This window comes from Opisthocomus hoazin, chromosome 3 (genome assembly GCF_030867145.1).
Source record: "Opisthocomus hoazin isolate bOpiHoa1 chromosome 3, bOpiHoa1.hap1, whole genome shotgun sequence".
Classification (NCBI taxonomy): Eukaryota; Metazoa; Chordata; class Aves; order Opisthocomiformes; family Opisthocomidae; genus Opisthocomus; species Opisthocomus hoazin.
The window spans coordinates 70184638-70208019 of record NC_134416.1 but is presented as its reverse complement, the minus strand read 5'-3'; the positions used below and the strand labels follow the sequence as shown (position 1 = coordinate 70208019).

At 43.8% G+C, this 23382-nt stretch overlaps 2 protein-coding genes across 2 annotated transcripts; one reads left to right on the top strand and one right to left on the bottom strand.

The window, feature by feature from the left end:
• Positions 1-6258: 6258 nt before the first annotated feature.
• Positions 6259-10986, bottom strand: SEC61B (SEC61 translocon subunit beta). The gene is made up of 4 exons (XM_075416614.1): positions 10859-10986; positions 10658-10755; positions 10397-10498; positions 6259-6592 (listed from the first exon to the last, which is right to left on the bottom strand). The coding sequence occupies exons 1-4, from the start codon at positions 10859-10861 to the stop codon at positions 6505-6507; spliced, it is 291 nt and encodes a 96-aa protein (XP_075272729.1). The 5' UTR covers positions 10862-10986; the 3' UTR covers positions 6259-6504.
• A 261-nt stretch (positions 10987-11247) lies between these two features.
• ALG2 (ALG2 alpha-1,3/1,6-mannosyltransferase) lies at positions 11248-13140 on the top strand. The gene is made up of 2 exons (XM_075416613.1): positions 11248-11618; positions 12213-13140. The coding sequence occupies exons 1-2, from the start codon at positions 11295-11297 to the stop codon at positions 13113-13115; spliced, it is 1227 nt and encodes a 408-aa protein (XP_075272728.1). The 5' UTR covers positions 11248-11294; the 3' UTR covers positions 13116-13140.
• Positions 13141-23382: the final 10242 nt, after the last annotated feature.

The following is a 23382-nucleotide window of genomic DNA, read 5'->3' as shown; positions in this document are numbered from 1 at the left end:
CCCTTGCTCCACTGGAGTCTCAAGATCCATTGCTGGAACCCAGTTCTTCCACAGCCTGACGGAGCAGCTGCCAAAGACGGGCTGCAAGGGACCGAGCTATGAAAGAGGCCACAGTGCTGAAACACCAGCTTCACTGAAGACAGTACTTAAGCTGACTTACCAGGGCAGGTTTTGACCTGCTGCGCAGGAGCAAATCAACAGCATTCACAATTTCCTCCTCCTGCTGGTACATGGAGGCGAGAGGAACTTCCTAGTTACAGAATTGACTAATTCCTCAAACAGTCTAATGCCATACAGACAAATACACACATACATATTTTAACCCAGCTAACTAAAAAGTAAAGATGCTTTTTCAGAGAAGCTATATGGCCACAGCCATAACAACCTAAACAACTGAGACAAAAGGTTGGCTGCAAGAAGTCATTTTACTGAAAAATTTTCCCCTCAGAGTGGTCAATCTTCACGCAGTGGTCCAAGACAAGTGGCGCTATCTGATGCTCTTCTGTTCTTGAGTTTGCCATGGGGCAGAAAGTGGTTAGAAATAATTTCACCTTGGAGGTGGAAAATATTCTTGGAAGCAGAACTAGCAAAAAAGCTTTTCTTCTTCCCATAGGCGTGGTGAGGTTCTTCCTCTGTTCAGAAACAGGGAGATAATCTCACTCCACAAACTCTTTCATTCAGTGAAGGCAATTCTATCATTAGGTAATTTTGCATGCAGACAGCAGGGAGAGGGGTATTATTTAATTCCACCTGGAACAGAGGAGTGAAAGGGTCTAATTCTACTATCCACTGATACGAGTTTCTCCATGCACGAGTTTTCAACCTTCTGTAAAGTTTTTGTTTGTTTGTTTTTTAAATCATGCCCAAATGCCACAGAAGGCGATAAAAAGAAAGCTTATTTGCAATCAGCATGAAAACAATTAATAAAAATAGAAAGCTAGGTCTACCAAGTTCCACAACTACACCAGGTTCAGATTCACACTCAATCACAACAGCTCAGTCCTTTGCAAACTTCTCAGCAGTTTGTATCATGCTATTATGTTTTTTTCCCCTCAGAGATGTCTTCCTGAGGTGAGGAACACATATGATCTCCTCCACTAATTACAACATGCACCGTACTCTAACTGCATGGTACTTTTATGTAAGAAAGGAGTAACACTATTTACCAGCCAGTCTTGGGAATGTAAGGCAACATTGCTCAGGTTCTTTTCATACTACCTTACCAGGAAAACAATCAGAACAGTAGCTACTAAACTTGGAAGAAGGTCTCACAGAATGGTGTTTGATAATTAATAGATGTTGGGGATGCAGCCCCTCTGAAACTGGAGCATACTGATTAAATTTAGTTCTGATTTCATTTTGGAGGCATTTCACTGAGATAATGACTTATCTCTGCAGCATTTGTAAATATATTTGTTCTCTCTCTGTAATATCAGAGGATGAAAACAGGTGAGTATATTTACTCAGTGACAAATGCTTGAACTAAAAACAAAAACCACACTAAACTAACTTTGTTAATATTTGTTAACATTAAGACAAACAGTTCTTTGGAGGAGGCAGTCCATGAAAAGTTCTGCTTCATTCTGTTTTATGAAATGATACTGAAACTTCAAAGAATTCCTCCATTTCTGTTTGGTCAAAAAATCGCACACACTATTCTGGAAGTCAGCTGTGTGAAAAATCCTTCAAAATAAGAAACAAGGATACTTATTTGCAACCTGCAGCCGAATGCAAGATAAAGTTGTCGAATCTGTGGTGATCCACATCTGAACTTGGATTTTGTCATATAAAATGGGTCTGTTCTGTTCACTGTTGTAACTGCCTGCCACATCTCTGCATCAGAACATTATCCTACCACATGGCACAATTCAGTGTAATTGGCAGCCTCCAGAGAAAAAGAGAGAACTAGAATATAGCAGGAAGAAGGTTACAATACATGTCAGGGATGAGGTGTACTCAGTAACTTCACACCTGCTCTTGCTTTGCCTGCCTTTCTTTTCATCAACTTCTGCAATCAAAGCAAAAATCACAAATTGCTATTCAATATAAAAAAGCCAAAAGGCAGAACATCCCTTCTTGTGGCTCACATCCCAAGTTAAGAATCATTAATACTCTTAACATATTATTACTAACAATGCCAAGTCTACAAAACATAGCCTTCTATGAAATAAACAGCTGATATGAGGATGTCAATGCAGCCTTATTATCAAAGCTGGAAGTATACAACAAGTTAGCCTCTGAAGAAGCACAAGGCATCTCTTGTTCAGATGAAAAAAAGATAAATTTTTCTACCAAGCGTCTCACAAAATCTGTTAATACATTTCTAAAATCCTTTAGCCCCCACCACACTATCTCAGCATGGCATCCACTAATCTCCAGCCAACACAGCTGAGGACGAGAAGACAAGCAGTTCTGTTTGCTTCTTTGCACTGCTGCCGCGGTGCAGTCTAGCAAGGACACACCATCTTACCTTTTCAGAGACGCATCCTTTTGCATCTCTAAAGTGACGAAGCGACCGTACACGTGCATGCATGTACCTTTACAGATACATACATATGCCTGTAGTAAAGGCATTATAACTTACTGTGGATAGTACAGAGGAGCACTTACACTAGTTCATGTTATGTCTGATATGCTCAGAGAGCTTAAGAAACAGCTGGAGATAGATGAGACATTGGAAAGAGCTGACAGTTTCTTCTTGGAGGGTTAATTCACAGGCTGATGTGATAGCAAAAAAAAATCCTTCTGCTGCAAAAGAGCTGTGTATGTATGGGACAGTCAAGAATTATGCACTTGAACAACTGCCCTTCCCCTTGGTCCCTTCAGGAATGAGAAACAGTGTGAGCGATTATCAGAGGCACAGCATTTATTGTGACATGATGGCAAAAGATGGGAGGAGGTCACATGCTATATGCATACTACAAGAAAGGCTGGCCTGGATGTAACCAACTGGATATCAGCAAATAGAGAAGCCTAGATGGGAAAAAAAAATGTGTTTTGTGTAGTAGAGCTGGCTTTTACACAGACAGCAGAAGTAAAAGGTAGTTCTGAAACATCAGAACTAATGAAGCCCACACACATACAGATCCATAGCTTGCGGCTGATTGACTTCCATGTGCAAAAAGGTGCAAGATCAAAGATTAAAGCTTTTCCTATTATAAAGGCACTTAAGACATCTAGCTCTCCCCTTATTCTCCCTAGGTAACAAGTTAAAAGTGAGAGTCTTTTGCTCAGAGGGAACTTTTCCAGTGTCCCTCTTCCACTAGCTACCTATTCCATCCAACTCACAAGAGCAGCGTCTTTCAGGTTCTGCTGCCCTCTTAAATTGGGCTGAAGTTGGCTCACGTACTCAGATCTATTGCTGGGGGAGGGAGAGAAAGCCTAAGTGACACAGATGTACTCATGTACAACAGGACCATTTCCTTATAAAACCCCTTCTTTACTTCAGGAATAATGGAGCTCAAGATTGCAAATAGGGTTTTTTACGTCATGAATAAAAGATTCTAGTACTTATTATCATATCTTCTATGGAAACAGACGTTCTTCCACCTTTCCTGCACCTTTATTGTTAAGGACACAAAGTAAAGATCTTTGTGGACCTAGGGCCTTCTGCAGCACTCAAGTGAACTACAAGTATATTTACAATTTTGAACAGTCAGCTCAGTCAAGCTTGTATTTCAATCACATACAAGCAGGCATAAAAGTCCAAAGTCTCACTAATTCCTAGCTGTCTGATATGAAGCTTTGCAAGTGACCATCCTTCTTCTTTTCCACCTATTATTGAAATACTGTTTTTTTGTGTTAAAGATTAGCTACTGTTCATCAGCGTGGCCATAATTTATTCATCCAGGTCATAGAGAATTTCACATTTGTTATTAGCCAAACTTCTGGTAAGTCTTTGCAACCTGCATTTCTTTATCTGTACTTCTGTGGAGCTTAAGTTTTGATGAAAATCAATTGCAAGAATCCACTGCAGCTCATGTACATGAAATGCTAAAAATAGGAGTATGAATATCTAACACTTCTATACTAATCATTAAAATGATCACAAATTGAAATGCTAAAAATAGGAGTATGAATATCTAATACTTCTATACTAATCATTAAAATGATCACAAATTGAAAACATACAATAGAGAAATCTGTCTTTTTACCTTATACAAGGAACATCAAAGAAAGCTACGGATGCTTCAGCTAGCTGCATCCAACTAAAGTATCACTTCTTCCATCAATTAAAGCAGCAAGGTTCTTTAAACCATAGGAAAGCCCACACTTCCAAAATATAAAGCCAAAAAGTGGTGGGAAGCAATTTGTGCAAAACTAGAGACATCATTACATTCATTGACAGTGTATGCAAAAATCTATGATACAGGCCATTCTAGAAAACAACATATTTAATCCAGGACACCACTGTCAAAACAGTCAATGTTTTTATATTCAGTTGAATTAAACGCAGGCTGTAGAGCAGTAAGCCTTCCCCCCATCCCTTTTCTTTTTCTGAGTTCTTAGCCAATTTTGGTCTTTGGAAGCAGCAGAAAAGCAAAAATACAAAAGGCTTTAAATGGTATCATCTGATGTGGCAAAACAGCTTTTAGGGACCAGAAGTGTTTCAAAGAAAATTGTTTCTTGCTGTGTTAGAAAACTGTATCATCAAGAGTAAAGAAGAGGTTACCTACTTAGATATTACTGTTATCCATGATTCCTTTCCCTCATACTATTTTAGAGTACATTATTCCTTTCCCTTTGAGTACCACAAATTAAGTCAGCAGCACAGTCTGTTCACACGGTCAGTATTAAAAATGACTTGTGGTTGGTCTTTTCTTAGCCTTTTCTTTCTTGCCTAAAATGAAATCACTGACTGCACAGATTTTATCTTCTTGCTAGGCAAAGTATTTAAATAAGAGATCCTTATCTCTGCCTTCTGAAGTGGTGAGCTAATCCCCCTATTTGTTTTTCCCTTGTTTTTATTTCCCTCCCACAGGCATAGCGTAAGTGACTTGTGGATCCTTTTCCCTTTGATACATGATTTATTTCGCTCAGTTTCCACCACTTTAGTGTACCTTGCTACCCCCTTCCCTTTGAGTCACCAAAATTCCCTGTTCCTCAGGTTTCAATCCTCTGAAAACATAACCTTTTGCCATTACATTTTGTAAGACAATTTTCAGTTTCTGCTCCAAGTCTTCTATCTTTCCCTCTACATTTACACTAGGTATTATGGCATAAGCACAGCTCAAAGCAATTATCCTTATAGCCCTGAGACCACATTCCTTATCCTTGTTTTTGTTCTGAACAATTTCTTCTTTTCAGAAGTAATGCTACGTTAAGAATTGCTTTAAACGAAGGTGGTGTCTAAGAAAGGCTGCTTCTACAACATGTCAGCAGTCAACACTTGTATCAAGGTTGCATAACTAAAAACGTTTTCCCATTACAAGCTGCTATTCGAACAGGAATCATACCATGAACAACAGACTAAAGTAATTCCATCCAACTGTATGGAAAGGCCCGATTTGGTTATCTGAATCTCAAGACCACATCAGCAGTGAGAAACAACTGACAGGCTAATGCACTAACATGTATGTACCTTTAAAAAGAGAAGAGAGAGCTGTCTAACTGTTCGAAACGAAAATAAAGAACACCATCCAGAAGGAAACTGGAGTGATATCTGAAGAGCCACTTATCCGTATCTCAGCTTGTTTGCACGTCCTGTTATTTAAAATGCAGCCATCGCTTTTCCAGTCCTCCCTCCCTTTTCCATTCTCCTCCCTAAGACTCCTTGAAAGAGTCTGGACCTGCAGAAGAAACATGTCTTTAACAGCCATGCAATTATTCTTTTTAAAATCAGTTAGGTACCAGTTCATCTTTTTCCTCAAGTGCAGTTTGAAAAACAAGCATACTTATATATTTTATGTATAATGAGCACTGAGTAAAGTTTAACTTGCATTTAGGAAATAAATTAAATAAATCCAGCTATTTTTCTGGAGTTAACAGAAGAACATGACCAGCTCAGCAAGCATACCTCAGCTTTATTTCAACAAACACATTTGTTACCTTCCCATGTTTGTGCATATGATCTGGCCTCTCCCATTAACAAAAAAAGATCTTCTGGCATAAAATTATACAGTAATGTACAGTACAGAAGAATCTGGTTTGAACTGTCAAATTGCATTACTCAGAAATACGGTTATATATGAAAACCACAAGTATAAAGTTTTAGTTGTCATATGTTGAAATAGGGGGGGAAAAATACAGTTAAGACTGTTTCTATTTCCATATACAACTTTTATTGCAATACCTGTATTCTAAGCGTACAGATACAAATATAAAATGATCCACGACAGACTTTAAACCTGCCCAAACAGCGAAATGAGAAATTCATTCGGTATTACAGCCAAAGTTGACAGGACTTCAACAGGTGATAGGAAGCTTCCCCAGCCTCTCTCCAAGAACAACCAGGATCCACCATATTTTTGGTCCAAGATGTATGCTTTAAAGTGGCAGATGAGTCTACGAACGCGTGTATTTACCCCAGATGTGCAGCATAAACACAGAAGCAATAAAAAGAAGACTCATGACCAAAACTGGAACAGGCCCACTAAAAATAAAGAAAAAAATGTATTAACATAAAGACTGCTTTGTCCAAAGGCCAATCATTATCAGCCAAGTCAACTCATCAGTTCATAAGTGATTGGACAAGAAAACTCTTATTCCATTCCCACAGGAATACCTTAAAGCATGCAGAAATAAGACAGCCATCCCTATCAAAAATTGGTGTTGCCCCTATGTTTTTACAGCTACAGTTTTATACACCCTAAATGTTACATAACTATAAAGTACAATATAATAAACAAAAAAAACGGCTTCTTTAGAAAGTAATTAATGGTTCATTATTATTCATCATTGCGAAAACAATCTTTGGAAAATTATCATCTGTGTTTACAACTCAGACAGTCATCTGAGCAGAGATGTAGTCAGAAGCAAAAACCAACAGAGTCCTCTAGCGGCTAGTAAAAATTTGGCATAAAATTCACATTAGCTGGTTTTTTTCAGAGGTTTTATTTCTCTTGAAAACAATGGCAGCAGTGGGTGAGAGATGCGGACTTCTGTTTTCTTGAAAAAGATACACAGAATGTCAATGTTAACTCCATCATTAAATCATTACATCATTACCTAAAATGTACAAATTAATAAATTTCTTAACTTTTTTCCTTCCCACTTTCATACATCGTTTAGAAATTGTATTGCGATGTTTCTGAAAAACAGTTCAATCTTAGGGTGCATGCTGAGAGACTAAATCACCTGTTCCACGCTGTTCGAGAAACAACAATTACACGCAGTATTACACAAATACATGCCCTCAACACTGCTTTGTACCACTCACTTCATGCAATCTCATTTCTGATTTTCAGCCTGCTACTGGGAGAAACACCATGAAATCTGTTATCCAGCCTGGATTACGCTCCAGGTTACTGTTTATAAACAGGTGTTACCTGAATACACACTGAAAAAAAAAAAAAGAAAATGGACTGAAACAAGTTACTAACCTATTTTTTTTAAAAGATCATGGTCCATGTACTTCAAATGTTCATAACTGCAATCTTATACTGAGTTTTAAAACTCAATTATTATCTATCATACTTAAGACTTATTTGGCATGGAGAACTCTGAACACAGACACACAGCATTTAGCAAATAAACCAATGACAAAACATGCAAAATAGAAAAGTCTGCACATGCAGTGACTACATAAGCAACGTCTGTCAAGGGATATCTTTCACTAAGCAACAGAATGTACTTCTCAGTCCCCAGTGTTTTCTACATATTTGAAGTTTATGTCCTACACAATACAAATCATAATGATATGAGGTCGTAAAGTCCTTACGCTGTATTTGAATTACCAATTAATTCATTCGGGCCTTTGGTAGTAGTAACAAGTAAGCTACTCTTTGCCAAAGGCACACAATAATAGAGGAGCACCACCAACCAGAACAGAGCAACATGGAAATAAACAGGGGGGACTCTGTGTGTGTTTGGTGATTTTTTTAAACATGCAGATGACATTGATCCCCCTACAGAACGATCAGCTTTCCAATACTGACATGCGTTTCTCATATCCTCCAGTCCCAAAGACAACCTGCTGAAAGCCTGCAATTCTCCTCCATACACACGAATCTTCTCAGCCCACCACACAGTTTACATACATACACCCATACATACATAAATAAAACAATTCAGGCACCTCTAGAGGTTTGGTACTGTACATTCTCAGAATGTCTTTCATAAGGCTGCATGTTATACCACAAGCTCGATCTGATTCTCTGTCATGGCTCCACAGGGAAGACCGCCTATAGCTCTTTAGGCAGAAAAGCTCAAGACATGATAAAGGGAAGACAGGTACCGAGTGCCACAGAAAGAGTAACAAGTTTAGGTTTAGCCTTCTCTTCAAAACATGCAATGCTCGATCTAAGCTTAAAAGAGGAAAATATCATATCCCACATTAAACCAGATCCCCCACAACTCCCTGTTGCTAATACTGATTTTAAAACAAAAAAACCCCACCACCAGGCTAAACATTCACACTGCTTTATGCATTAGTGATCACAGCCATTTTTAAAAACAGCTTCGGCTGAAGCACTTCACTGAGGCAATCACAGCCCCTCTATAACCCATTTTCATTTTTGAGCCTACTGAATAGGACAGAGTTCATAACAATTGGTTGCTATGGAAAAAAAATATGTAGAAAAATACATGGAAAGCTGTAAGTAAGAAAGTTGCTCCCAAGCCAAGGTTCAGAAAATGTTTTATCTAGTGTGCAGGTGATCTGCAAAACCAACTCACTTTTCTCACTTTTACTAATTTGTTTCTTCCATTAAAAGCCTGACCATGCAGCTACCCATGGCAGTTCGCAAACAAACCACTCCCAGTGTTCCAAAATGTTAAAACTGAAGACCACTGTGTTACAACATAAATAGCAGAGGAAACCTCTCTACTGACTTCCTGGTATTGAAGATTAGAACCACCGAGTGGCCATTCAACATCAGCAGTGAAACCGCAGGATTCACAAGGAAACTTACCGAAATTGGTAAACTTGCTTTGACAGCTTGTATCACAGGTCTATTGAAAAAAAAAAATCTACCTAATGGGTAGAACACTTCTACTTTTTCTCAGTTTAATTTTATTCCTTTTTTTAATTGAGCTTTAGTAGACTAAACAACACAGAAAATAGTTGCCTTGCCTATCTGCACAGATTTGCTCTAGAACACTATTGCTGCTCACTGTCTTTTTCTTTTCTTTGCCTTGTCTCCTCTCTAGATTCAGAATGGAGAAAGCAAGAGCTGCAGTAGCGGAACACCACTACTTTGATGGTTTGATCTATTGTTTTTTAAAGTGTCAAGGGCATATGAAAATGACAACTCCAGAGGAAGCATTACTCGTGGAACAATCGCTAGACTATCATGAGTCCTTCCCCAAATGTTCTGTTCATGCAGCCAGCAGCAGCCCTCTTAAAGGGCCCAGAAATTAAACACTAACAGATTGTGGGGGGAAAAAAAAAAAAAAAAAAAAGGAACAGGGACATCCCTGAGTGTCTTGATTCTCCTCAACCCAGTAAGAACAAGATGCCATGAAGCATAACTCCACAAGAAGCACAGACTCCCACTCAGGAGATGACTTTGCACGCACCCATCAGCTGAACTACACCTTCCACCTTTATGCCCAAATATGGGGCTGCAAAGCTTGCTTTCAGAAACCGATGCAAATGACTCAAATTGGCGGAAAAGTGAAAGCTTAGGCTCTCTTTACAGCTTAAGGGACACTACCACCAGATATTCGACCATGATCTTGGAAGGCTCACCTTGTAAAAACAGAAATATACAAGGTATCAGAATGTTATTTGCTTTGCAAGCTTAGCTAAAATAATTTGTATCAGCTTTTAAACAAAACCAGAGATTCCGCAAGCAAGTGGCATTTGAGTTATACTATGTTTTTAAGGGGGGGGGGGGGGGGGGGCAGGATCACAACATATCTAATAACAAAGAGAAAACCAAAAGTTTAATTAAAAGAGAACAAAAATCTGTATGTAGATACCTAAAATCACTGTGACAAGTAACTTTTACCAACTTCAAAGGGATTGCTCGCAGTCTTCGAAGACCACCTAAGGTAAGTCTTGGCAATTACAAAATGTAACCGGTACCTACCTTTTTACAGCCACTGCAACTTTAACAACTACCTCTCCAGGTTTACAGATTAAACATTTCTTCCAAAACCTATCTAAGCAGCCACCAATTCAGCATGTTTTCCCACGCAGAAACTGATCCCTCAGTCCAAAGACTGAGCAGAGTACGCAAGCAGGTGAAAGACACGTCCCTCATGCCTGCCACCACCCACATCTCCAACTCACACTTTGAGCCCCGGAGAGTCCTCCGTGTAGAATCGCCACATCCCACCAGTGCCCGTGGAGGTGGCACGGCCCGCACTTCTCGTCCCGCAGCTGGCATTCTTCCTTCAGGGGACAGCGGAACGAAAGAAAGACCAAAACGCGTTACCAGACCGCCAGCTCCCAGCACAAGAGACTTGCATCGGCCTGCGCAGCCCGGCACGCAGTGGGCCCGACGGCCGGCACAGCACGGTCCGGGGCCGCCGAGGACCCGCCCGCGTTTACCTCTGCCGGACGGTGGATCCCGCTGCGCGGGGAGCCACGGCCTTGCTGGGGGAGCGGCCGGAGGAGCCGACGTTGGTGGCGCTGGGGCTGGGCCCGGGCTGCGGAGAGAGGAGAGAAGCGGGAGGCGGTGAGAGGCGGCGGGCATGGCCGCGGGGAAGCGGGCGCCCCGGCCGCCACCCCCCGCCCCGGGCAGACCCTCACCATGGCGGCGGCGCTGGCTCGGCACGGCCTGACGCGAGCTCCTCAAGGGCCGCTCCGGCCACGTCCCTGCCCGCAGCAGGCCCCGCCCCGCTCCTCCCGGGGCCCCGCGGTTGCCCGCGACGATGCCTGAGCGGCGCCGGCCTCTCTTCCCTCCCCCTCTGCCTCCCTCAGCGGCCGCTTTGCGAGCGAGCGGGCACCGGGCGACGCCTCGGTCGCGCCCGCTCCCTCAGCGGCGGCGGGCCGGGGCGGCCGAGCGGGAGACGCGCGGGACGCGGGGCCGGGCAGCGCCCGGTCCGCCCGGCGGGTGCGGGGAGCGGGAAGGCCCGTCAGGAAGGCTGACGTGTCCTGCGGTGGCCGTCGGGCCGCGCATGCGCGCTGCCGCCCGGTACGTGGCCGGCGGGCGGGTGGGCTGGCCCGCGTTCTCCCCGCAGCAGCCATGGCGGAGGCGGCCGGGGAGGGCCCGTCCGTGGTGTTCCTGCACCCGGACCTGGGCCTGGGCGGGGCGGAGCGGCTGGTGGTGGACGCGGCGTTGGCGCTGCGGTCGCGGGGCTGCCGGGTGCAGATCTGGACGGCGTACTACGACGCGGCCCGCTGCTTCGCCGAGACGCGGGGGCTGGCGGTGCGGCGGGCCGGCGGGTGGCTGCCGCGCAGCCTGTGGGGCCGCGGGCACGCCCTGTGCGCCGCCCTGCGCATGGCCTTCGTGGCGCTGTACGTGCTGCTGCTGAGCGGAGAGCCGGCGGACGTCTTCGTCTGCGACCAGGTGCGGGGCTGCGGGGCGGGCGGGGGCGACGCCGCCGCCATTTGAGGTGGAGGGGGAGGACGCCGCTGCCGCCTGGGCCCTTGGCTTGCAAAGGGCTGGCTCTCAGGGCACGGCATTCATAGAATCACAGAATACTTTGGGTTGGAAGGGACCTTTAGAGGCCATCCAGCCCAACGCCCTGCAGTGAGCAGGGACATCTTCAACCAGACCAGGTTGCTCAGAGCACCGTCCAACCTGGCCTTGAATGTTTCCAGGGATGGGGCCTCCACTGCCTCTCTGGGCAATCTGTTCCAGGGTTTCACCACCTTCATTGTAAAATATTTCTTCCTTATCTCTAGTCTAAATGTACCCTTCCTTAGTTTAAAGCCATTGCTCTTTGTCCTATTGCAACAAGTCCTGCTGAAAATATGTTCCCCATCTTTCCTATAGGCCCCCCTTCAGGTACTGGAAGGCTGCAATCAGGTCTCCCCACAGCCTTCTCTTCTCCAGGCTGAACAGCCCCAGCTCTCTCTCTTGAAGTCACATGTACGTGTCAGCAGCTCTAACACAAATAACAAATGTCTCCTCTTGTCCTCTCTCTCCTGGTTGCATTAGGTGTCTGCTTGCATTCCTGTGCTTAGACTGGCCAGAACCCGTAAGAAGGTTTTGTTCTACTGTCACTTTCCCGATCAGCTGCTGACTGAGAGAGAATCACTTCTGAAGCACATCTACCGGTTACCCCTTGACTGGCTGGAAGAGTACACAACTGGCATGGCAGACTGTGTCGTTGTGAATAGCAGGTTCACCGCCAGTGTATTCAAGGACACGTTTAAGTCCCTGTCTCACATAAACCCAGACGTCCTCTACCCATCGCTCAACATCAGTAGCTTTGAAGCAGCAGTTCCTGCGGACGTAGCTGACCTGATACCGAAGAAGAAAAAGTTCTTGTTTCTTTCCGTTAATAGATATGAGAGAAAAAAGAACTTGGCGTTGGCTCTTGAAGCTTTGCATGAGCTTCGAGGAAGACTTGATTCTCATGAGTGGAATGAAGTTCACCTCGTTATGGCAGGTGGTTATGATAAGCGAGTTCTGGAAAACGTGGAACACTACGAAGAGCTGCGGAGACTTGCAGCCAAGCTTAGTGTTAACGACCATGTCACTTTTCTGAGATCGTTCTCAGATGAACAGAAAATCGCTCTTTTTAGTAACTCTCTCTGTGTGCTTTATACACCAAGCAATGAACATTTTGGTATTGTTCCTCTGGAGGCAATGTATATGAGATGTCCAGTTATAGCGGTTAATTCAGGCGGTCCCTTAGAATCAATCTTGCATAATATTACAGGATTTTTGTGTGATCCTCTGCCAACACAATTCTCTGAGGCGATGGAAAAAATTGTGAGAGATCCGCTGTTAAAGGACACAATGGGAGCAGCTGGGAGAGCCAGAGTTATGGAAAAATTTTCTTCAGAAGCATTCACAGAACAGCTGTACCAATACATATGCAGATTAACACAATAAAATTATATTCCCATATTATATTTTACAGCTTTGTATCTCTCATTTGTACAGGGGACCAGTATTGATTGTGACTATGATGAAGAACTCGGGACATCTTAATTTCCTTGTTATGCTTCTTGTGCTTCCTTATGTTGCTCGATACAAAAAGCAAGCGAAACGTGTCCCACTGTCTCATTAGAAGGTTAAAATTTTCAGGTATAGGCTGATTCGCCATTGTAGGAGTCCTTTTGTGTACTGTGCTGTGGAAAAATGCGTAGTTAAATGGCAGTAACTTACTAGGAAATTATTGCACATCTTTAATAGTGTACATTGATTCAATTTACAAAATGTGGACTTGTACAGACAAGATGAGCCCAGCTTTATTTTTATGTATTTAAAATGTTCATCAGTAATTTTTAACTAAAAGAGCTGTCTCAGTTGAAGTATGGATTGTACAGTCCAGCCAACTGCATGTTTAAAAAAACCAAACACCGTTAGGGATATGAATGGTATGGTTTTAAAACGACTGACCTTTTGCTATACTTCTGAAATTGCATCATGTAGTCGCAGTGGGTGTCATAAACAAGTGTACAGGTATGTGAGCAGGAGGAAGGTGAGACTAGAACAAAACGAAGGCAAAAGCGTTAGTGCTGAAATTCTGTGTCTGAGCAGGTGTCTGCAATGCTTAAGGAAGTATTTTACTTTGAGAGTTTCTGGTTTGTAGAGATTTAAAGGATATCTCCTGTATTTAATGTTTCATTCTAAATGACAGCACAGACTTTAAAGGTGTTAATCTGGAGCAGGCAACAAAGACATTTTATTTTGCCTGTTTCAGTGGTAACTTTTCTGAATAGTTTGGCTGGGGGATACTTTTCTCCTAACGCAGTGACTGCACATGTGACAGTAATTTGACTTTTTTTCAAGTGTAATACCTGGTTTTGGGCAAGGAATATCTGATTTTTTTATTTACCTCTCTTTTTAGTGCATTTTTATTGGTTGATTGTTCCGTTTGGTTTCAAATAACGCACAATCTATACAGTTGAATTTTAAGTCTGAAAATGGATTGAATAACTATACAATTTCCTCATTCTTTGAAATCCAATTTTATCTGTAAAGTACAGTCTTTTAGTCTGAATTCTGCAATTTAAGGTAGTTTCAGGCATTTTCACATTTCGTGCTTCACAAGAGAGACCAGTCTTTCTGTTTTTAGAACTGCAACCCAGGTCTCTGTGTAAGGCTTTAATTAAACTAAGCCAAACAAAAATCCATGAACAAAGTCTGTCCTTGTCTTTAATCAGGACGTTGGGATGCTGTAATGCTTATCCATTGTGGATTAGGAGCAGATGGTCTCACAGGCCCTATTTCCAACATTTCACGTCAGAAGAACTGGAAAGCCTGAATCTGTCCTCTCTCTCACTTGTTCCTGCATTAAAGTTTTCTGTGGTCATTGACGTTCACACCTCCAAGATGTGTTTGGCCTGGGTTTTAAGCTCCAGTTAGTAGATGTGAGATGGTTGGAGCCGGTTGGAACTAGCATAGGTTCATGAAAGGCAAGTCCTGCTTGACCAACCTGATCACTGTCTATGACCAGGTGATCTGCCTAGTGGATGAGGGAAAGGCTGTGGATGTTGTCTACCTGGACTTTAGTAAAGCCTTTGACCCTGTTCCCCACAGCATCCTCCTGGAGAAACTAGCTGCCCGTGGTCTGGATGGGTGTACTCTCTGCTGCATAAAGACTGAATGGCCGAGCGCAGAGAGTGGTGGTGAATGGAGTTAAACCCAGCTGGTGGCCGGTCATGAGTGGTGTTGCCCAGGGCTCAGTTTTGGGGCCAGTCTTGTTTAACATCTGTATCAATGATCTCGATGAGGGGATTGAGTGCTCCCTCAGTAAGTTTGCAGATGACACTGAGTTGGGCGGGAGTGTTGATCTGCTCGAGGGTAGGAAGGCTCTGCAGAGGGATCTGGACAGGCTGGGTCGATGGGCCGAGGCCAAGTGTATGAGGTTCAACAAGGCCAAATGCCAGGTCCTGCACTTGGGTCACAACAACCCCATGCAACGCTACGGGGTTGGGGAAGAGTGGCTGGAAAGCTGTCTGGTGGAAAAGGACCTTGGGGTGTTGGTCGACAACCAGCTGAACATGAGCCAGCAGTGTGCCCAGGTGGCCAAGGTGGCCAATGGCATCCTGGCTTGTCTCACGAATAGTGTGGCCAGCAGGAGCAGGGAGGTGATTGTGGCCCTGTACTCGGCACTGGTGAGGCCGCTCCTCGAGCACTGTGTTCAGTTTTGGGCCCCTCCCTACAAGGAAGACATTGAGGTGCTGGAGCGTGTCCAGAGAAGGGCAACGAGGCTGGTGAGGGGTCTAGAGAACAAGTCTTACGAGGAGCGGCTGAGGGAGCTGAGGCCATTTAGTCTGGAGAAGAGGAGGCTGAGGGGAGACCTTCTCACTCTCTACAACTACTTGAATGAAAGGAGGTTGTGGTGAGGTGGGTATTGGTCTCTTCTCCCAAGTACCTAGCAATAGAATGAGAGGCAATGGCCTCAAGTTGCATTGGAGGAGGTTTAGATTAGATATTAGGAAAAATTTCTTTACTGAAAGAGTGGTCAGGCATTGGAACAGGCTGCCCAGAGAAGTGGTGGCATCACCATCCCTGGAGGTGTAAATGTGACACTTCAGGACATGGTTTAGTAGGAATGGTGGTGTTTGGTTGACAGTTGGACTTGATGATCTTAGAGTTCTTTTCCAACCTATGATTCTATTATTCCTGCAGCTGCTTGGTTAATGTTACATTCTCTTCTGCAGATTGCACTGGAGTTAACCTGGAGCCTGAGGTGCACACCAGTGCACACTTGCCAGTGTGGCTGCAGGGGTCGCTCCATTCATGCTCAGACCTTGGCCTCCAGCCCTTTCCTGAGCTGTGTTGCTGGCAGGCGTGTGCCTAGCCTCGTCATCATGTAGACGTGTGACACAGGACTTCAGGATGTTTCAAGATCTCTTGCTCCCTATCTTGAGCAACCTGATTTAGTGAAAGATGTCCCTGCCCATGGCTAGATGATCTTTAAAAGTCCCTTCCAACCCAAACCATTCCATGTTTCTGTGATCTTCCAGAACCATTCAGTGAGCACTAGGCAATGGTATCAGGATTTATCAGTTAAATGTGGCTAATCTTTACAGCCTATCCAGGGGCTGTGCATCCCAAGGGACATTAGGTGCTCAGCAGTAATAATCTCTCAGCTCTCAGGGCAGCCCGAGAGTGGACAGTGACCACATGGAAGACCATGGCCCTGTGCTCCAAAACCTGATGACTTACTGATTTGGAGCAGTTTTGGGGGGACCACAACTGTGCGGTGGCCAAGGCTGTCTTTCTGGAGCTCCATCAAGGGAATCATAGAACCACAGAATTATTAAGGTTGGAAAAGACCTCTAAGATCATCAAGTCCAACCGTCAACCTGTCACCACCATGCCTGCTAAACCATGTCCTGAAGTGCCATATCCACATATTTTTTGAACACCTCCAGGGATGGTGACTCCACCACTTCCCTGGGCAGCCTGGAAGTAGTTGGTCACTAACTACACATTTCAGTTCATGGAGTTGACTCTGGAAACTGGGTGTGAAGAGCAAGCCCTTAAGGCTCTCTAAGGCCTAGGGCTGTCTGTGGCCCTCAAGATGAGATGCCTAGGACTGGCCTACCCCAGAGCCTGTGCCAGGTTGTCAGACTGGCCTATCACTGGAGAAGCAGCTGGCTCTACTGGGAAGAGCATATGCAGACCTCTGGAGGAGCTCCACCATGTTTTGCTCCACCACGTTTTGCTCCACCTTCCTGACTATCTCCAGAGGAGGAGCCCATGGACAAAGGCACCATCCACCTCACTGCTCATCTCGAGAATGAGAACACAGATGGAGAAAAGGGGATTGCTTTATTGTGGTAGGAGTGGCAACTGTGTTGTCAGTTGCACCAACAAACCGTCTGCTCAACAGTCATTTGGTGCAGGTACATGTGAGGCAGCTGGTGTGGCTGGCAGACTTTTGGGTTGGAAACCAAAGGTAGTGATGAATGGACAATTAACTAAGTGTGGAGAGAGGAAAGTCTGGCAGATAAGGTGGAGAGAGAAGCAACTCATACCTCAGTTGTATTCCAGGTTCTGGTGCTAAGTCAGCACCATTGTTGGTTCTTCTGCTACGTCAAGAACCTGCTACCACTCCTCAGAGGCAGCTTTGATTCTCAGGTGCTGCGTGTCCCAGATGTCATAATTCCTCTCAGTGAGAGTGTGCTGCCTAGAGGAAAAAGACATAAGGTCATGGCTCCTGCTTTGGGCCAGATTCTGGGAAAGTATTGCTCCTGTGGCCCAGAGGTATCTGCTTCCACAATGAAATGCCAGCCAAGGCCTGGGCAGGACTGTGAGGCAGGCTGTGGTGAATCCCTGTTTCAGTTCCTCAGAAGCTGTGTGCACTTCTTATACCCTTAGAAAGTGAGGCCCCTTCCAAGTAGGCACTGTTACAGGAGTCATGGTACTGGAAAACCCTATTATGAATCATCAAAAGAAGTTTGCAAATTCTAAGATGGTCTGCACTCCGTGCATGCTAGAGGGGAATGAGCAGAAAACTTTCTGGACCAGATACAGACACTATGAGGATCTTGTGATACTGTTTGATCTCTTCTATGCTCTGACCACCTTCCATTGTTTTGTAAATGATGTGCTGCATAGCCTGCTTGATGACTGTGTAGTACTGTTCTTGGCATCTTCATGTTCTCCAGTGCTCAACAGACACACGGACTATGCAAGGGAAGTCCTGAGTCACTTGCAGCAGTGGTGACACCACATCAAACCCCAGAGATTTGCTCTTTTCAGCAGCACAGGGTGGAGTTCCTAGGGTACCCGGTGGACCCCAACTGCTGGCATGTGCATGCCAGGTAGGTTGAAGCCACCTTAAGCTGACAGGCTCCTGTGAAGGGCCAGAAGCCCCCATACTTCTTTTTGACACAACGTGGAGCACTAGCAGTGGAGGTAGATGGACAGATCAAACCACGTACCAGATTGCTCCTTGAGGGCTGCTGATGTGGAGCATAACAAATCCCAGATGCTCCCAAAAGGCACCGCAGGAGTTGGTGGGAAGAGATTGTCGCTCTGGGTGCAGAGAAGGTTAGAGAAGCTTAGAGATCTGCTTCTGCATGCTAATCACAGCTCCCTGTAGGGTTTGGGGTCGAAATAGGAACTGCAGGGTGGCCGTGGGGTCAAGTCTTATGACACATAGCTACAAGGAGGCTGTGGGGGGAAAGCCCTGGCTTAGTCTGAGGGCCAGGCTCCGTGGTACTCAGCTCAGGGCCTGAGAAAGCCTGAGCTAACTGCCAGGGAGCAGCAAGAGGAAGACTCTTCCACAACAGAGAACAAGCCAGGAGCCAAGGATGGCCACAGCGAAGGCTGGGCAATGATCTCACTGAGAAGCTGCAGTCCCACAGCTCTTGAACTGGGCAGCTAGAGAAGGTATGATGTCAGAAAAAGGTCCTATCCACAGGACAGTCATCATCAGACAGAAGCAAGGTAACGTGTCAGGTCCAGGTTCAAACCAGGAAAGCCAAATATCTTGAGGACAGGACTAGAAAGAGGTACACCCACAACACAGCTTGCACAGCAACAGAAGACCCTGGCCTGCGCGTAAATGGAGACCCTGCACCCGTGAGCAGTGGGTGTGGGTGTCAGACCCAAGTCAGGGCTCCAAGGCCAGTTGGTTTAAGGATTGCTGGACTGCTGAGAGACCCTGTCACTGCCACCAAGCTTCTTGGGTACAGTGGAGCTGTGCCCCAGCTGGTGAGGTCATTGCCCCGCAGCTCCTGGCTCCTGGCCCTCATGGAGCACCCTCACTCTTGCTGCTCCCTGGTAGCTGAGGGACTTCTTGGGCCAGTGGTGATTTCCTTGTGTTGTTCAAATGGAATTCTCCTCCATCACTTTTTCCATTTTCCCTTTGAAATTCTTGGAAGTGTTTACATTCATAACATCCAACTGCAAGCACTTCCACAGTTTAACTCCCAATTGGATGAAGACCACCTTCTTCAGACTGAATCTAGCTCCTGCTTGCTTCATTTCAAGCCTCTTAATTCTTCTTTTAGAAGAAACAATGTAAACCCTGTCCATCTTCTCCACACCATTCATAACTGCAGTGTAGTTGCAATGGCTTCCCTCTTTGCTATCCCTTCTCACTTTCTCATGTTAGAGGGAAGCTCTATGCTTCATTCACCAGAGCTCACCTCCTTGACATCGGTTAAGGCAAGAGATATAAAGAGGATGGTTTTTTTCTTATTTAATTAATCTGGTGTAGGTTACTTTTTGACAGGGAAGGCACAAATCAACTCCTCTTTGGCACTGTGTGGTTTAGGTTCAGTAATCGTCATACCTTGGGTAGATCGCAGCTTGAAGAATAACATTATGTCTGTATAAACTGCCTCAAGATTTTTTGCTGTGTTCAGTATCTATCTTCATTTTCTGTCTTAAACTGTTGAGTGCTAATGCTGTGCATGAGGAAAGCTAGATATATTCTAATACTACATAGTGACTCTGAGCTGTAACCTTGGAGATTAAAGCTGTGGTTGTCCTTAAATGTTTTCAGATTATACAGTGACTCCTATTGATATGTTCTCATAACCATCTCTTCATCTAGTCCTGTGCTGTCCTTTCACTGCTGCTGTTTTAAAGACTCACATATGAAAATGATGTTTTAGGTTTACAGAAGAAATGAACTTTTTGTTTCAGAAGTGCAAGCACTCAGTCAGTTCCTTATTTTATGCCAGTGTAGCTTTGTTTCCTCTCCACTTCCTTTCCTCCTTTTTGGAAATCTGACAAAAATCTTGATTATGCAAGTAGAATTAACAATGTCCTTGTCGGTGATGAGCCAGCTATCAATTAAACAGAAGCAGCTCCATCATGAGAGGACAATAAGTGCCCCCACATTTTCAAGTCAGCATGCTTTAGGGGATGTACATTTTGTTGTGCTGTCTCTAGACCAGCACAAGACAGCAAAACAAGGCTGGCCAGTGCTGAGTTTCCAAAATGGCGGGTTTTTAAAGCATTAATTATTTGTACCTATATTGAACCTGTTTTAGAAATCCGTACTCTTTCTGTGTATATCTTTCCCCTTTCTCCTTTATTTACATAAAAATATATTTAAGAGAGTTTTATTTAAATCAAATTGCAAATTCCTTGTGCGATCTGCCATCAAAAAAAAAAAAGATGGACTAGTACAATCAAACAAATTAGCATTAGACTACAAGAAATGGAATATTTTAAATTTCTAGCCCACCAGTGTGGTGTGAAAGATGATGCAAGAAGAAGAAAATGGTTGCAAGGAGGAATTCTTGTCCTGTCCTCTCATTCCCGTATTTGCACATCCTTCTACCTTCAGTTAGAACCCAAATATAAAAAAACAAGCCAAATAAAGAAAGAGAATAGTTGGAAAAATAAGTGCAGATTATGTGTAGGTATACTAGGTTTGAATAAAAGGGAGCTGAGGAAAGACATAATTAGGTGTTAGAGTTTCTTCACTTACCAATACTCTGGGCTGGAAAGTGGAAACCCGCAGTTTTTGTTCTTCAATTTACCTTTAATACCTATAGTAAATAAGATAAGCTACAAATAAATAATTTCATACACGTGACTGTTATACACTCTTTTTCAGATTATAAAAAGAAATTGGAATAACAGCAATTTCAGGATTAAACCAGCCTGCTTTTTCCCCTCTCCTCAGCCCCTTTCATTACTATTTTTTACAATTTCACACAATATAAAAAATTTATAGATTTTAGCATTTACATGGAGTCTATAAAAACCTCATGCTACATTATCATATTGCTAAACTTTATTCCTTTTTATTATGGCTTTATTATTCTCTCTCATGGATAAAATGGCTATTTTATTTTGAATTGTAATTTATTATACAGTTAATATCACAGGGGTATTTTTAATGAAACAATAACTGTAGAACACTGAAAAAATATAGTATTATGAAAGGGAGATATTCAATAGCATGAATGTTAACACAAATAGTAGAGAAGGAAATAGACATTTTAATTATAGTTACCTTTATCTGCTTTTATGGTGAATGTGAAACATGTGACCCAAAAAGAAATAAATCAAAGGTTAGTCTCTATTGATTTATGGATACGCAGTTCTTCAGTGCCAGTTATTTTATGCCTGAGATTAGCTGAGTGCATTCCAAATTTTTGCACTGTTAGTCATACAGGAAGACCAACAAGTTTGACCTCATGAACTCTGAGACAAATCTATTAACATTATGGTATCTTTATGACTCCAATTCCTGTGCACTGAAAGAGAGGAAAAATATAACGATTGAGAACATGAAAATAGAAATAATTTGGAGTTTTTTTATATGGAGAAAGGGAACAAGACTTGCTAAGTTTTAAAACCCTTACATAACGTAATCAATCACTGGGAAATTAGCCTTCAAACAACCTACACTACAACTACAGGCACATATCATATTTTAATTTAATTAACTTTTTCCCTCAGAATTATACACAGAACTCCTTCACTGTATAGCAAGGTTTGTAAAAGACAAAAAATTGAGAAGCCATCTTCAGTTATTCCCAGGCAAAAGTGAAAAAAGCCCATAATTCTTGGTTGTGTCTCTAAGTATTTACAAGTGTGTAAAACATCACACCCTGTCTGATTTACTCGGTTTTAATCTTTATTCTGGCCTAGGATTAACCCTGTAAACAAATCTATGGCTGAACAAGATGCTATGTGTAGTAACAAATATTAAACCTTGTAATGACTGATTACAGGAAGAGATCCTGACCATCTAGGTACACAGGGCAAGAGGACAGAGAACTATGGCAGCATAAAACCTAGTAGGAATGTATCTCTCATTGGCACCCCTCTTCTAGAACCTGGCACATGAGACAGACCATTTGCCTCCTTCTTCCTCCTTTAAAAAGAACCTGTTCTTAACAAAGTGAAATCCAAGAAGACTGACATGGCAAAGGACTGCTCAGAGGGACTTAGTGACTGGAGTCCGACAGGGCGTTTGAGCCTCCAGCAACGTGAGAGAGGTCCAAGCAGGGCTCCTACAGGAGCAGTGCAGGTAATGCAGCAGCTGAATGAAGATGCCTGATGTTCTAGCAGGGGCTTATCAGTGGTCAGGCCTAATGAAGCCATCTTTGGTCCTGACAAAGGAAACGGCACTCAGATAGGCCAGGAAGAAATCCAGGGCCACCTCAGCCCCCAGCTACCTTAGTTTCCCTCCAGTCAATCTTTTCTCTTACCTCATCACCTGTCCAGATCCAGCCAGGATAGAGGTAGACTGCCAGGGGCCAGCAAGGGCACTAAAGGGCAGGGAGCCAGGAGCAGCATGTAATAATGAGGTGGGCATCCCGCAGTATGCAGGCAAGGTGAGCAGGGCAGGCCTGGGGATGGCGGGCTGTGTGAATGACCGAGCAGAGCTGTTGCACAGCTGTGAACTTAACAGAAAGGGGACCACAAGCTAGCCTTTGCTCTAGGCAAACGGCTGCATCAGCTGGGAGAATGAGCTGATGTGTAGCTGTTGGTCCCCGAATTAATCAAGAGAACGCAAATATACTGGCATGGCTCAGCCCAGTGTAGAGTATGAAATACAAACAACAAATGGGAAGAACTCTGAAGGGAGCTATGGGCTTGAGTGGGTTTTAACCCACATATTCGTTCCGGGAGGCTGAGAACACCCAGCATCACGATGGTCGATATATTATAGAGATTATTAATGGAAATCACATTCGTGTTGTGACTCGACAACATATTACAGTTGCGATAGTGCCCTAAGTATGATTTGTACCTGTACTGTGATATAAGTACATTGCTGTATCACTCTGATAGATCAAAATCCCATGTAACATAACTTAAAAAACAGTAGGCTTGGTGTTAAACATTAAATCCTTCGTGCATGGAATACGTGAAAGAAACTGGTCAGAGAGTAGAATGTGCCCTGTGAGGAGAGGCTGAGGGAAGTGGTCTTGTTAATAGCAGCCTTCCAGTTCTTGTAAAGGATTACTGGAAAGGAGGAGCAAGGCTCTTCACCCTGGTACCTACTGGGATGACAAGAGACAAATGACATATGTCAAATCAAGGAAAGTTCCAACTGGATATAAGGAAAAACTTCTGGTCACCACGAGAACAGACAAGCCATGAAACTGGCTGCCCAGACACATAGCACAGTCGCCCATCTGTGCTGGTTTTCATGACCTGACTCAATAAAGTGTTGAGCAGCCTGGTCTGATCTCACAGCTGACCCTGCTTTGAGTGG